This window comes from Schistocerca gregaria, chromosome 7 (assembly GCF_023897955.1).
Source record: "Schistocerca gregaria isolate iqSchGreg1 chromosome 7, iqSchGreg1.2, whole genome shotgun sequence".
NCBI classification, from domain to species: Eukaryota; Metazoa; Arthropoda; class Insecta; order Orthoptera; family Acrididae; genus Schistocerca; species Schistocerca gregaria.
Genome location: NC_064926.1, coordinates 132,918,020 through 132,933,766, shown reverse-complemented (window position 1 = coordinate 132,933,766; position 15,747 = coordinate 132,918,020). Strand labels below are relative to the sequence as shown.

Below are 15,747 nucleotides of genomic sequence, written 5' to 3'. Positions count from 1 at the left end.
GAAATACCCACAAAATGGACAAGAAAAGTTGAATATTTGATGTCACCAGATGCTGAACATTATTGCATATGCAGCAGTTGGGCTTAGAGATTAGGGGATGATTGAGAATGCAATAATTGCATCCGAGCAAATTGTGCCAATTTTGAACACATTTTGTAAATGTGATCTGTTGTAAACATTAGAAGTTACAAAATTATTGTCCACATTGAAATGAAGTAGAGGCTTTTCTTATTTTGTGTAAAAAAATGTAGGTAATTTACTGGTAATGACAGAATTTGGAAGCCTATACTCATGTACTTCTGATATGATATGGTAGGTTTTTGTTGTACTGTACATTGCAATAAACCAGCAGGGATTGTGAGATTGGCAAATAAAAAATAATAAATCATATGTCAGTGTAAACACATAGTTGTCTAACACAATGAAAAAACACTGCCTGCTAGATGCAAGACTCAAACCCTGAAGTCCATGCACTAAAGCTCCACAAAACAGCCCAATATGATGTGAACACTTGACATTGGTTGGGATGAACAGGTATGACGGACTGATAGGCTCAACTGCTCCATGTGCAGTGAGGTACGTCATCTAGTGGTGTCACATACTGAACATCTGTGATCCACTTTTAGGGTATTTCCTGACATTTGTGACCCCATATACATTATATTAAATTACTTGTCTCAGTGTCATCTACATCACTTCAGATATTTGTAATAGGAATCACCTTGCACAAATGATCTAGGGAATAACATCAAAAACTTCATAATGCTAAGAGGCTTTTATCAGATGATGCAGTTATCTATAGGAAGATTACCAGACCAAAAGACTGTAATGAATTGGAGGAAGACCTGCAGAGGATTGATGATTGCTGTAGGTGCTGGCATTTGACCAGGAACATAAGTAAATGCAATGTGTTAAACATTTATTGACAAAGAAATGCGCTACTGTTTGTTTATACTACTGGAGATAAATCCTGGCATCAATAACTAATGTGAAGTACCTGGGAGTAACCATACAGAGTGACCTACAATAGAATGACTACAAAAACAAATTGCAGGCAAAGTAGATGTCAGGTGGATATTAATTGGGAAAACCTTAAGAAATATCATTCATCCGTGAAAGAAGTGACTTACAAAGCACTTGGACATCGCTCATCTGTCTGGGAAATTGATAGAGAAATAGAGGAGACCCAATGAACACCAGCATGTTTCAACATGAGGTCATTTATTAATCAGTGCAACAGCACTACAAAGATGTTCAACAAATTCAAAAGAGGTATTATGCATCACAGAGAGATTTATTATTGAAATTTTAAGACAGCAGATCCCAGGAAGAGATAAGCAACATAATACTTGTATTGTATGTTAACCGGTGACCTAGAAATGATGGAGAGGCTCTGTCCCCGCAGTAGCCGCAGTGGTCCACAACCCCACGACGACTACCGCAGTCCACTTCATCCCTCCGCCGCCCCACACTGAGCCCAGGGTTATTGTGTAGTTTGGCCCTTGGTGGACACCCCCCACCCCCCCCCCCCTCCCCCACCAGGGAACGTCTCTTGCCAGACGAGTGTAACCCCTATGTTTGTGGTAGTGTAATGGTGGTGTACACGTATGTGGAGAAAGAAATTGTTTGCGCAGCAATCACCAACATAGAGTCATTGAGGGGGAATAAGAGGAACCAGGCCACATTTGCTGAGGCAGATGGAAAACCGCCTAAAAACCATCCACAGACTGGCCGGTTCACCAGACCTGACACAAATCTGCCGGGCGGATTCGTGCCAGGGACCAGTGCTCCTTCCCACCTGAAAAGCTGTGCGTTAGACCGCACGGCCAACCGGGCGGGCAACATATTACTTCATCCTGCATATATCTTATAAAATGACCGCAATGAGGAAATCAGAGAAGCTGGAGCTCATAGAGAGGTTTACCAGCATTAATTCTTCTCACATAACACTCATGAATGGAGAAGGAAAAGAGTGAAAGATACTGGTACCAGTACCAGAATACCCTCTACCACATGCCTTCAGGTGGCTTGCAGTACGTAAATATCTATGTGTATACAAAGTTACTTCTTATTGGGAATAAACCTTTCTGTCAGCAATCACTTCCTTACATTCTGTTCATTGTGCAAAGCAGAATGTGTTTCATGAATGAATTTTAATTTTTAATGAATGCTCAGCACATTAAACTGTGTCTAAAAGGTGAGTTCTGATGGAAATGTATTTGTTTTAACAAGGGGGCTCACAGTTCAACAACAGTACACATTTATTTAACATACATTCCTGTGAAAGAGATAGCATACACAGATACATAAAGAAGTAAATCTCCACATTTGTGCCAACTTTTAAACAACCAGTCTAGATTTTACTTACTGAAGCAGCAAATCTTGATTATTGCAAGAACAGAAAGGATGCCTACTGTGGTTTCAATTTGCATAACTCACCACTACCAAGACAGACTGAATTTCTTTCAACTAGTGTCAAACATTTATTAAATTAAGTCATTTTCCTGCATAGGCTATTCTTTTAGGGAAATAATTCTTTTAAGAAATTTACAGTGTCTGTGGACCCATATGTGAAAAAGACTAATGCACAACAGCTTCATAGCTTCATCATTTTCTCAGTTCTTTCATGCAGCAGATAGTCATAAAAACAAAACTCATTTTTGGCTGCATATTGTTCTTTCAGCTGCACTGTTGTTAGTGTAAGATGATCTAATTGTCATAGAACAATATTAAAGCATTCCTGGTATTTCCATAAATGAATGTATGGTAGCACTTGTGATGAAACATTCTACCTTCAGCTAGTCTGCCTCAAAACTTCTTAAGTCCCTTTTGATATAACTTCTGATTTGCCTTTATGCCTACTCTAACATCACTCTTCAATGCAAACATTGGGACAATGCAGTACATTATTTGCAAAAAATTTCCAAAAGATGCTTGTCTTGATGAATAAGCTATTGTATGCCTTGTGTCCCTTCACTAATGCTGTTATTGTAAGGATTGTGGGTATTTATTCCCTGTAGTCATCAGAGGTAAGAGAAGTAACTCAACTACAAGAAATAACACAACTTTATTGTCTTAATAAAACATATACATAAGAGCACAAGTGAACAGCACAACAGTGCAGCACAGACTGAAGTCCAAAGATCTTAGCATTCATCATAATAGGTGTTTGTTTGGTTCATGAACCATCAATAGTCACCAAAGAGCAGCTCCTCCCCCCCCTCCCCCCTGGCCACACCAATGTCTGGTTTGAATGTTGTCCTGAGAGTTTTTGGTTGCTAACAAGGGCGCCGACTTATTTAAAAAATATTTAAAATATTGGGGGGCCCATACTGCGAGTCTTGCCCCATAAAATTTCCTAAATTTTAGATGAAAAATAGTGAGTTTTAAAGTTTAAAAACTGGACTCTCAATAACTCAACAAGCCTTACATTTTTTGGCTTTGAAAAAAGAAAAAACAAACGCCCACAGTATTTTCGTAAAAAGCTAATTCAATTTACAGTAATAATCATGCTTATAGACTATTACAGAGCAGTGAATATATAGCTCTGAAAAGATTGAAATTATATTTAAACAAATCCTAAACTATCATTAAAAGAATAAAACAAAATATTGCTGTCATACAGTAAGAGCACTTTAATAGGTGAAATAGCTAATTTAACCTTACTTTGAATAATGCTCAGGGTTCATTAAATAAAAGCAATATCTTCTCAAGGTTAATGCTTTAGTACAGTTGTTGTTGTTGTCGTTGTTGTTGTTGTGGTCTTCAGTCCTGAGACTGGTTTGATGCAGCTCTCCATGCTACTCTATCCTGTGCAAGCTGCTTCATCTGCCAGTACCTACTGCAACCTACATCCTTCTGAATCTGCTTAGTGTATTCATCTCTTGGTCTCCCTCTACGATTTTTACCCTCCACACTGCCCTCCAATACTAAACTGGTGATCCCTTGTTGCCTCAGAACATGTCCAACCAATCCCTTCTTCCAGTCAAATTGTGCCACAAACTCCTCATCCCCAATTTTATGCAATACCTCCTCATTAGTTATGTGATCTACCCATCTAATCTTCAGCATTCTTCTGTAGTACCACATTTCGAAAGCTTCTATTCTCTTCTTGTCCAAACTATTTATCATCCATGTTTCACTTCCATACATCGCTACGCTCCATACAAATACTTTCAGAAATGACTTCCTGACACTTCAGTTTATACTCAATGTTAACAAATTTCTCTTCTTCAGAAACACTTTCCTTGCCATTGCCAGTCTACATTTGATATCCTCTCAACTTCGACCATCATCAGTTATTTTGCTCCCCAGATAGCAAAACTACTTTACTACTTTAAGTGTCTCATTCCCTAATCTAAGTCCCAGAGCATCACCCGAGTTAACTCAACTACATTCCATTATGCTCATTTTCCTTTTATTGATGTTCATCTTATATCCTCCTTTCAAAACACTGTCCATTCCGTTCAACTGCTCTTCCAAGTCCTTTGCTGCCTCTGACAGAATTACAATGTCATCAGCGAACCTTAAAGTTTTATTTCTTCTCTATGGATTTTAAGACCTACTCTGAATTTTTCTTTTGTTTTCTTTATTGCTTGCTCCACATACAGATTGAATAACACTGGGGAGAGGCTACAACCCTGTCTCACTCCCTTCCCAACCATTGCTTCCCTTTCATGTCCTTCGACTCTTATAGCTGACATCTGGTTTCTATACAAATTGTAAATAGCCTTTCGCTCCCTGTATTTTACCCCTGCCACCATCAGAATTTGAAAGAGAGTATTCCAGTCAACATTGTCAAAAGCTTTCTCTCAAATGCTAGAAACGTAGGTTTACCTTTTCTTAATCTAGTTTCTAAGATAAGTTGTAGGGTCAGTATTGCCGCACGTGTTCCAATATTTCTACAGAAGGCAAACTGATCTTCCTCGAGGTCAGCTTCTACCAGTTCTTCCATTCGTCTGTAAAGAATTCGCGTTAGTATTTTGCAGCTGTGACTTATTAAACTGATAGTTTGGTAATTTTCACATCTGTCAACAACTGCTTTCTTTGGGACTGGAATTATTATACTCTTCTTTGGGGGTATTTCTCCTGTCTCATACATTTTGCTTACCAGATGGTAGAGTTTTGTCTGGACAGGCTCTCTGAAGGCTGTCAGTAGCTCTAATGGAATGTTGTCTACTCCCGGGGCCTTGTTTTTTCTTAGATCTTTCAGTGCTGTGTTAAACTCTTCACGCAGTATCATATCTCCAATTTCATCTTCATCTACATCCTCTTCCATTTCCATAATATTGCCCTAAATTACTTTGCCCTTGTATAGACCCTCTATATACTCCTTCCACCTTTCTGCTTTCCCTTCTTTGCTTAGAACTGGGTTTCCATCTGAGCTCTTGATATTCATACAAGTGGTTCTCATTTCTCCAAAGGTCTCTTTATTTTTCCTGTAGGCAGTATCTATCTTACCCCTAGTGAGATAAGCCTCTACATTCTTACATTGGCCTCTGGCCATGCCTGCTTAGCCATTTTGCACTCCTTTTGCTTGCTTCATTTACTGCATTTTTGTGTTTTCTCCTTTCATCAATTAAATTCAATATTTCTTCTGTCACCCAAGGATTTCTACTAGACCTAGTCTTTTTATCTACTTGATCCTCTGCTGCCTTCACTACTTCATCCCTCAAATCCACCCATTCTTCTTTTACTGTATTTCTTTCCCCCATTCTTGTCAATTGTTCCGTTATGTTCTCTCTGAGACTCTGTACAACCTCTGGTTTAGTCCGTTTTTCCAGGTCCCATCTTCTTAAATTACCACCTTTTTGCAGGGATGAGTGTGGGTACAACGAGATTAAATTTGCCCCCCCCCCCCAATGAACTCAACAATGAACCAAATTCTACATTAGTGACAATGCTGATACCTTGTTCTCCACATTTTCAAATTACATTCATTTTTTTTGGTCCAGTTATACTGAAAATACAAGCACTTATCAAGGTTTTTTGGAGGCCTCTTTCCTCTTGTCAACCGAGGCTCTGGCTTACCTTATCTGTGAGTAAAAGAACATAAGAAATTCAGAGAAACATTTACTGAGTGGATACACTTACCCTCACAAGTTTTTCTGAGTCTCCTCTCCACTTACTAACAAGTGAGCAGGCCGATATATTGAAAAATGTTGTTTTGCATTGTGCTGCAACAGCTTTGGCAAGCAAAGTTTTCCCTGAAATATTAGGTTCTTTAATGCATCACCGGGGTACTTTCTCAGACTAAAAATTACAATAAATATTACAGAAAACTTTAGTTTTACATTGTGTACCTGTTCCTGGTGGCCCATACAGTAATAGACCCTTCCATGGTGACAGAATTCCTGAGAACAGCTCTGGGTATTTGACTGGGTAGACAACAGCTTCTTTAAGCAGACTTTTGGCTTTATTTAATCCCTTTACATCATCCCAGTGAACATTCAAGTTCATCATCCAAATATCCTAAATAATTAAGAATTTGTTATTATAGTGCACTGAGATTTACACAGCTCTGAAGCCTTGATTATTTCATAAATACCTGTATAATAATTTCTGCCAGATCTTTGTATTCACCACTGAAATGTGGTGGAGGTTGCAATAATGTACTCCTGATGGAGTTATCCTCTTCTGTCTTACTGTTGTCTGCCACTAGCAGTGGTATTACCTTTATCTCTGACTGCAAATCCTTAGATAACTGTTCAGCATCAACTAACTTATCTGGCTTACAGTCATTTTTTCCACCCTCTTTTTGCTCAAAGGAATTACTTTCATTATTCAGAGTTGATGATGAACTGTTGGCTTGTACTGTTTTCTTCTTTTGAAAGTTATTTTTTGATTTTGGAACTGAGAAATTTGTTGATTTTATATTTTCTACTGCCTTCTTGCATATTTTAGGATACTTTTGGAATCTTAGATAGTAGTATGTTTCATACTCCATAACTATAGTTGGAAGGTCTATGTTGTCACAGACTTCATATTCACCAGTCAAACATGCTTCTTTGGACAGACTTTGAGCAGAACACTGAAGTCTTAAAAACACATAATCAATGACAAAAACAGAACTAAAGCAAAAGGTCATAAAATATTAATGCAGTATATAAAATTATATGGTATTTTAAATTGGGTAATAATGGACTGAAGAATGAAACAAAAAACAACAATGAATATAACATCAAACATTTACCTGAGAATAACAGAAGATGAAGTACATGTCTGAAGAGGCAACTGAGCAATACTGCGACATTACAACAGATATTAGAGTTACACTTTTGCTGAAGACTTGCCACAGTTAATTTGTACATTAAATGATTGCAAATCAACACCTTACATAATTAGTGGTTACCACTTGGAAAGAAAACAGCTTTATCCCCAGTTATTCTATTTGGGTGCTGTTTATTTATAATTACATATTTAATGAATATATTGTTTGGTTGATAGCAGTTACTATGAATTTTCTAAGTTACAAAAAAGGTTTTCCAAACTTTAGATTTAAATGATTCATCACTATACCCATTGTTTATGATCTTTGTTGCTGTCTATCTTTTAACACCTGGATCTCATGTGTCCATTCTTCATTTCGTCTTAGAAATTATGACCCTCATCTCCCCCCTCCCCCACCACCATCATACCTGCATATCATACAAATTTCAATCACCCTTTTCATCTAGTCAGACCTGTAATTATCCAAGAATTTCACTCCTCCAACCTAGCTGCACTTCCTTCCCTAAAGCCCTTCTTAGTGGGTCAAGTATCACGAACATGGAATGAACAGCTGAGGTCACCTCATACCCCTACCTTTTACCTACTCTGAAAACTCCACAAACCAACTCTGGTGATCTTGTTGTTTGTTGCCCCTTCATGGCTCCTTACAGCATTCCCACGGCCTTAATTTACCAACATCCTTAATCAATCTTATCTACACCTAAGAAGTTAATCACTTCCTCCACCTCCTTACCACAATTCCTGTCCCATAAGCATGCCACTGTGTTTGTTACAGTGCTGTATGCTAACATCCCCAATGCCCGTGAACTTTCTGTCATTGAATCTACCTTTCCCTGTGTCTTCTTGACACTGATACTTCCTTCCTAATCCTTTGGGCCACTCACAAATGTTCATAATATGAAGAACAATAGCTACAAACATATCCACAGAACTACCACATTAACTCATGGAGTACCTTTCTACTCCAGCCTATTTATGGGTCTGCTGGAGGAATTCCTTCCATCCAGGAGTCACATTCAGAAGGAGGAAGCTCAAATCCGTTTCTTACCATCTAAATTTAGTTTTTACTACATTAATTAAGCCAAATTCTGGTATGCCTCCTTTAAAAAGGCCATTGTTGATTTCTTTTCTCATCCTTTTCCAATCTGAGATGACTGAGCTCAGCTTGTACCATCAGTTGAGCATTAATCCCTAATCTTTTTTACTTATTTCCTAACAACAACAGTGTGGGAAGGATAGATTGCTACTTATTGTAAAGAAGACACATTAAGTAGCAGACAGGCACAAGTAAAAGACACTTTCACAAAGGTTTCAGCCACAGTCTCCATCAGAAAAAGAGAAACAGAGAAACACACACCATTCGTACTCACAAGCAAGCACACCTCCTGCACACAACTGGAAGCTCGGGCCAGAATGCAACCATCATGTGGGATGGAAGCAACAATCTGCAGGGGGTGGAGAAGGGATAGTAGTGTATGTGTGGGTGGGTGAGTGGGGGGAGTGGATGGGGCAGCGGTGGGGGGGACAGGAAAACTATCTGCCAGAGTGTGCACTGTCAGATGCAGCATTAGGAGGCCATGGGGCAGGGAACTGGAGAAAAAACGAGTGAAAAGGAGAGTAGCAGAGAAATATTGGCAGAGAGTGGCAAACAAAGAGGGTGAGAGTTAAGAATACGCATCCGGGAGGACGACGGTTCAATCCCGTATCCGGCCATCCTGATTTAGGTTTTCCGTGATTTCCCTAAGTCGTTTCAGGCAAATGCCGGGATGGTTTCTTTGAAAGGGCATGGCCGATTCCTTCCCAATCCTTTCCTAACCCAAGCTTTTGCTCTGTCTCTAATGACCTCGTTGTCGACGGGACGTAAAACACTAACCACCACCACCAGTTAAGAATAGGAAGGAGATGATAGGGTGGGGGGAGGGGGGGTTGGAAACTGTTGGATGGAGGGTGCAGTATATTACTAAAGGTTGTGGCCATGAGAATTATGGGAGTGGAGAATGTGTTGGTAGGTTGTTATACCAATATGAAAAGCTGGGCAGTGATTCAGCAGAGCTGGTAAATGACATGGCTGCATTCATAGCTGGCCCAAACCCTGATGGGGTAGGATAAACTGGTGACAGGACTGGAATAGTAAGTGCTGGGTTGTTGGACTGGGCAGGTCTTGCACCTTGGTCTTTTACAGTGGTATGATTGTTGTTGCAAGAGATGGATTAGGAGTGGCATAGGGATGAACTAGGATGTTATGGAGGTTGGGTGGGTGACAGAACACCACTTTAGGGGGATGAGAAGGATCATGGGTAAGATGTCCCTCATTTCAGGGCATGATGATGGATAATCAAAGCCCTGGTGAAGGATTGGTTCAGTTGTTCCATTTCAGAGTGGTACACCTTTGTGGCTGGTTCTTGGTAGTGGTGGGAGGGTTGGGGGTTCAAGGGGAAATAGCATGGGAGATCTGTTTTTGGACTAGATCCTGGTCATAGTGCCTGTCTGTGAAGGTCTTGGTAAGACCTTCAGTATACTGAGCAAGCGAGTTCTTGTCACCATAGATATGCCATCCCCAGGTGGTCAGATCATGAAGATATCATTAATGAATCTGAACCAGGCTAAGGGTTTGGCGTTTTGCGAGGCAAGGCAGGTCTCATTTAGATGACCCATACACAAGTTGGCATGCAGATTCTCATGGCTGTGCAATGGATTTGATTGTGTACCTTCCCTTCAAAGGAGATGTAGTTGTGGGTTAGGATAAGTATAGTAAGTTGTATAAGGAATGAGGTAGTGGTTTTGGAGTCTAGAGCATGACAGGAAAGGTCGTCTTCACAGTAGTAAGCCCTTGGGCATGAGGGATGTCAGTATATAGGGAGGTGGCATCAACAGTGACTAGGGGGGATTCAGGAGTTATAGTGGTGGGGATGGTGGAGAGTTGACAAAGGAAGTGGTTGGTATCCTTGATGTGGGAGGCTATATTATGGACAACTGGTTGAAGGTATTGGTCAATGAAAGCTGAAATTCTTTCAGTGGGGGCGCAATAACCAGCCACAATGGAGCATCCAGGAGTGTTAGGTTTGTGGATTTTGGGGAGCATAGAGAGGATGGGTGTGTGGGGTGTCATAGACGTGAGGAATGAAGGATTCAGAGGAGAGACTCTGAAAAGGACCTAATGCTTTAAGCAAGGACTGGAAGTTCTGTTGGACTTATGGGATGGGATTACTTTGGCAGAGTCTACAGGTTGAGGAATCAGATAAATGGCGGAGGTCTACTGGCAGATAGTCAGTGCAATTCATAACAACAGTAGTGGACACTCATTCAAACTCTGTGTGTGACAATCTGCTGTCTCAGGTTCAAAAATACATTGTGTGTGACATTCCATCATTGTAAGTACTGTCCCCTGCTGTTCCTCCAGTGTGCTGTAGTGCTTCTCCTGAAGTACAATGTCCCCCCCCCCCCCCCCCCTACTCCTACAGCACCACCTATGACTACCATCAATGAGATTCACTTTTCCATCAACATTTCTGGGTGCCCACATGATGAGATTTCCTTACTGCTCCAAGATCGATCACTCTCCATCCTTTGTGTGAGGGGCACTCCACCTGAGGCCACACCCACTTCACATATAACCACCCTCTGCACAATCCCTGTTCCAGATGATATGGGTGCAACACTCAGCAGCAATGGGATACTCAAGATACGTGTCTTCCTCTTCGCCACTCCTCTGACACCTCCCACTCCAGTACAGTACACACATGCAGGGCAACCAGTCCATCCTCCTTACTGGATGTCTGACTATACCTTCTGTAGTCCAACATGCATGGACCTACCTGACTCCTCAAAAAACAGTCCACCCATGCCTTCCATTAGGACTAGTCATGGCATAAATGGTCATGCTACCTTGCATGATCAGCCAACACCTGTTGAGCAGCCCTCAACACCCCTGAATTTGACAACATCCACTCCTCACAAGAGTGGAGTGGGGGGAGGGGGGCTCTGTGGCAACCATAGATTGCCAATGACGATAGAATGAGGAGTGCTCTATCTTCAGATTTAGTGAGCTTTGAATCTTGTTTTGGGACTATGGTTGTATTCGCTCGACATGCATTATTTTTTGGTTGTTGTGCACAAATAAAGAGTTGGTTATTTCTATCAGGAAGCTCATAGATGTTGATAAAATACCAACAAGCTTTCTTGTTCTTGAATCCAGAAGTGATCAGATAATTTGTAGAAAGATTAGCTAATAATGTACATTTTCTGTTTTCTATTGAACTGTTAGGAATTTCCATTTACATGGTTTATGTTGTACTGGAACTTTCGAATATCTTTGTACCCAGGTTCATAACTCCACTTCTTAACCCAAGAGAAGGAGACAGTCTACATGAAATTTATTTTTGTGTCTTGTATTATGATTGCGTAGATCAAAATTCAGCTGAAATTGGTTCCATTCAAGTAATAAAAAGTATTGAGGAATAAATGGAAGAGAAATTGAGTGCAAGATTTCCATGACATTTAAAAAGGATCCTGTGAGATGTATGGTTATCTACATTACACTATATTATGACTGCTCTCTCCTGTTGAGGAAATAATTTATTTACTTTAGTCGTTCTGCTTCAGCATTTAATTCCATAAGACAATAAGGAATGAAAATGAGCAAAACAAGCCAACACTTGTCTCCAAGTTAACACAATGACAGGTGCTTCTAAGGGCAAAACATACCACATTGAGCTTCTTAATTTGTTTATCTATGTGATGAATCCATTTTAAACTTGTTATTCAACTGAACCCCAAAGAATTTTGAACACAGTGTTTCACTTAGTGTACAATTATTAATACCTACTTCTGGTACTAGCAGGTCACTTTTGCTTGCATGAAATCACATAATCTAAGCCTTTATGAGATTAAGACTTAACCTGTCAGCTGTGGAACATTTGTAATTTGTTAAATTTAATTGCTAGCCCATAGATACCTTTCAACCTGCATAAGACATCGTTCAGTCAAACACACACACACACACACACACACACACACACACACACACACACACACACACACACGGTATGTTGTACCTATGTCAATACAGTATGTATAGGTCAATACATAATTGCACAGTTACATTACTATTTGCAAATTCATCAGCAATATAGAATGCTTCTTCTTTCAGCCAGGATTTTACTGACTTTCTGAAGTTATTAATTTGCAACTGGCTCATCCCACATAGTAATTTTTAATAAATGATTTGCCACACACAAAGATTTTTGTATTTTTTTAGTCTAGGCCAGCAGATATTCAAAGAGTTATCGTTCCTGTTTCAGAACAATGGACATTTGATTTGGTATCTTGTTCATCCTGAATGATCCTAGTATGCATAATGGTGTGAAAGGTATACAGACTTAGAACAGTCAGTGTTTTGTCTTCAGTGTAATGTTTAGCTATATCTGATATGTTTCTGATAATATTGTGTTCAGAACCTTGAGCAGTATGCTTGTGTTGTCAATAAACATTACATGTTCTGAACTACTCTTCAAAATAATCAGAATATCATTTCTACAGGCTAAGAACAAATGTGGGATCAGTACTAATTCTGGAACCAGGTATATATGTCCTCTCTCCCTTCTCCCTCCCCCCTCCCCCCTCCAAAACCACCACTATTCTGAGGTTGGTTTAATGAGTGTTGCACCTCTGTTTTCCAATATAAGAGTAAGACTAAGTGCAATAGAAGTGTTTATATGTTTACATATATATCGGTTTCCCACATACACAGCTATCAGACAGTAAAGTAGCATGAAAAGTAAGTGTCTTTAAAATAACAAGGAATTCTACAAACCACAAGGCACATTAAACACAGAATAGTTTTCAATTGCTTGTGAGAGGGCTTGCCTATTTGTGTGGTATTACAACATGACCAGCAATATTTTAACCAAATAAAGGCACACATTCCCAGCGTGATTGTACCAGATATCAACAAAAAATGTAGCATGGTTTGTAAGTCCACAGACAGAGCCAACAAACCACAGGAAGTGAAGGAAGACAGGAAGTGAAGCAACCTAAACATTTTTGTCATCAGCCTCCTGACTAGCTTAATGTGGATCACCATGAATTCCTCATAATCTGAGAGTAGCACTTGAACCCAACATCTCAGTTATTTGATGAATGTATTCCAATCTCTCCACTATAATTTTTACCCTCTACAGCTCCCTTAACACCCATGGAAGTTATTTCTTGATGTGTTAATAGGTGCTCCATCATCCTCTCTCTTTTCATTCTTTTCAATGTTTCCCACATGTTCTCCACACCAGTTCCTTGGACAGCCTCCTCTTCTCTCATTTTATCAGTTAACCTAATTTTTAGAGACCTTCTGAAGTATCATATCTCAAACACTTCAGTTCTCTTCCTTTCCATATATCTCATAGCCACAATTCATTTGCAGACACTTCTGTATGCAAACATACATTCTAAGAAAATTCCTCATCTATTTGTGGATCAGAATAACAAAGTGATTGACAGGGCAGCTACCACTGCAAAAACCACACAGAGAATGAACTTGGTTGTGTCTTCTCTAATGCTCACCATTGTCATATTGTCTGCTCCATAGGTCAGTTGAAGAAGCAGCTTGTGGCCAGTAAAGTAACTGTTGATTCCTTTTTGTTATTTTCATTGTGTTTCTATTTTTTTATGTGATAGAGTGTCCTAAACTAGATGCAAAAGTGTGCAAGAAAATGATAAGTTTATTACCACCTTGCTAATCAAACTCAATACTGCACATTAACAGGCAGTGTGTAAGTATGCCCATAACAGAAATGCTCAGCTATTGCTGCAGCATCCATTTTGTGTGCACAGACACACATGAAACACAACATTGCTTCTGCCACTGCTCAACTCTTATTCACTTTTGAGCTGTGGCGCCATTGAGTTATTATTCTGGTCTGTCTGGCACCACTGGCTCAGGTATAGTACTGACTATCCCTCTTGCGGCCCCATGCCAATATCTATGAGGAAGAGTTGGTATCTCTGAGTTGTGCCCTTAGAAGGTCTTTGCTTGCCGATATATATATGGGGTTTGCTGGCCCGAGATGGAGGCACAAACATAGGGGATTGGCAGCAGTGACGCGACAATAGGTGGTCCGGGCAACCGAAGCCACGAGCTGCTCAAGAAGAGCCTGCATAGAGCGAGGATACTGGAGTAATTCACCAGGGTCAGTGTTCACTACAAACAGTGGGCCAACATCCTATCAGTTGGTTAGCAACATTCGTGTCAGATGACTGCTCATGGCCTGGCTGCCCTGTTCTACCTGGCTTTCATCGGCACCAGTCAGTAATTGCTGCAACGTACTGTGGATCCATGGAATTGCTTGCTGATATAGGGAAGTAACATTCTGTAATCCTTGTGGTAATTTGTTTCATTGTCAAACTACCCTCCTTATTATTTCCTGGTTTGTACCCGAGCCTCAGAATTTTACTCGGTTGGCTCTTTGGTTGTAAACATAGGCAGTAGTATTGTACTAAGACACTAGTTGTCATTTGAAAATTTGGCCCACTATTATATTGCAGACGGAACAATTGTACTAAGGTACAGCTTCCTATTAAACAAAAGTGGGACCTTGTAGTTAGATTTAGCTGTTAACCAGTTCAATTCTTTTATTGTAATTCCATTTCTCAGTTATTAGTTATAATCTGAACAACCTGTTGTACTAAGCTGTTTGTTTCTGTGTTCGAAGGACCAGGTCATTGTTGGTGTATTTTAGCTAGTTCTTGTGGTTCCACCTAGTGAATTCTCTTGTAATAAGTGTTCACAAGTAATGTTTTAAGATGTTCCTTCAGAGCAGTCTGACAATCAGTTTAACTTTTAAAACATTAATAGCCAACTGTGACCAGGGCTTTAGTCAAAATGAAATTGTCAGAAGGGACAGGTTGGGATCCAGTCACACCTGAGTTGCTGATTGAAATTATGAGATTGGTTACTTTGAAGTAATATTGTTTGCTAATCTGTTTAAGCTTTAAGCACAGGTACACATCTTAACCCCAAAACTTTCAACATACAGCTTTCAAATCAAAAGTTTTCATCTGTTTTGAGTAGTTGAATCACTCTTGTCATCAATGGTGCTTATATAGTTTCCATGGTTGCCATTGTTGCAGAAGGGCATTTAATAAGATAGACTGTGTCCAGTGCAGTACAAAACACCACTGTTTCACCTGATAATGAGTGGGCTGCAGGTCTGGCTATCTTGTAATCATTGTCGTATAGTTTGCTGTTCTGCAATACAGCACTGAATTTCTTTTGCAAAGATTGAAAGCTTATTCAACTTAATGTTTAAGGTCACAAGAATTTTTCAAATTTGCTTATTATGTTAAAGAAAATTTTAAGGTTATTAAATGCTTCAATTATCTGTAAAACACGGTTTATATATTGTTAGACAAACAGATTGTGTGAGAAGAAAGTCACATTTGTGGGTCCTTCCTTCTATGTTTTCCTTAATTCCAATGAGTACCATGTATCAACTTTATTGTACCAATCAAAGTATAATTGGGGTC

The 15,747-nt window shown here is 39.7% G+C and overlaps 1 protein-coding gene across 1 annotated transcript in view; it reads right to left on the bottom strand.

The window, feature by feature from the left end:
• The window catches only part of LOC126282217 (katanin p60 ATPase-containing subunit A-like 2), a 197,799-nt gene that overhangs the window by 59,680 nt on the left and 122,372 nt on the right, over window positions 1-15,747 (bottom strand). Inside the window, exons 4-6 of the mRNA XM_049981765.1 lie at window positions 6,548-7,037; window positions 6,303-6,471; window positions 6,094-6,206 (exon numbers count right to left, since the gene is read on the bottom strand). Coding sequence (XP_049837722.1) covers window positions 6,094-6,206; window positions 6,303-6,471; window positions 6,548-7,037 — 772 coding nt within the window. The remainder of the gene's footprint in view (window positions 1-6,093; window positions 6,207-6,302; window positions 6,472-6,547; window positions 7,038-15,747) is intronic.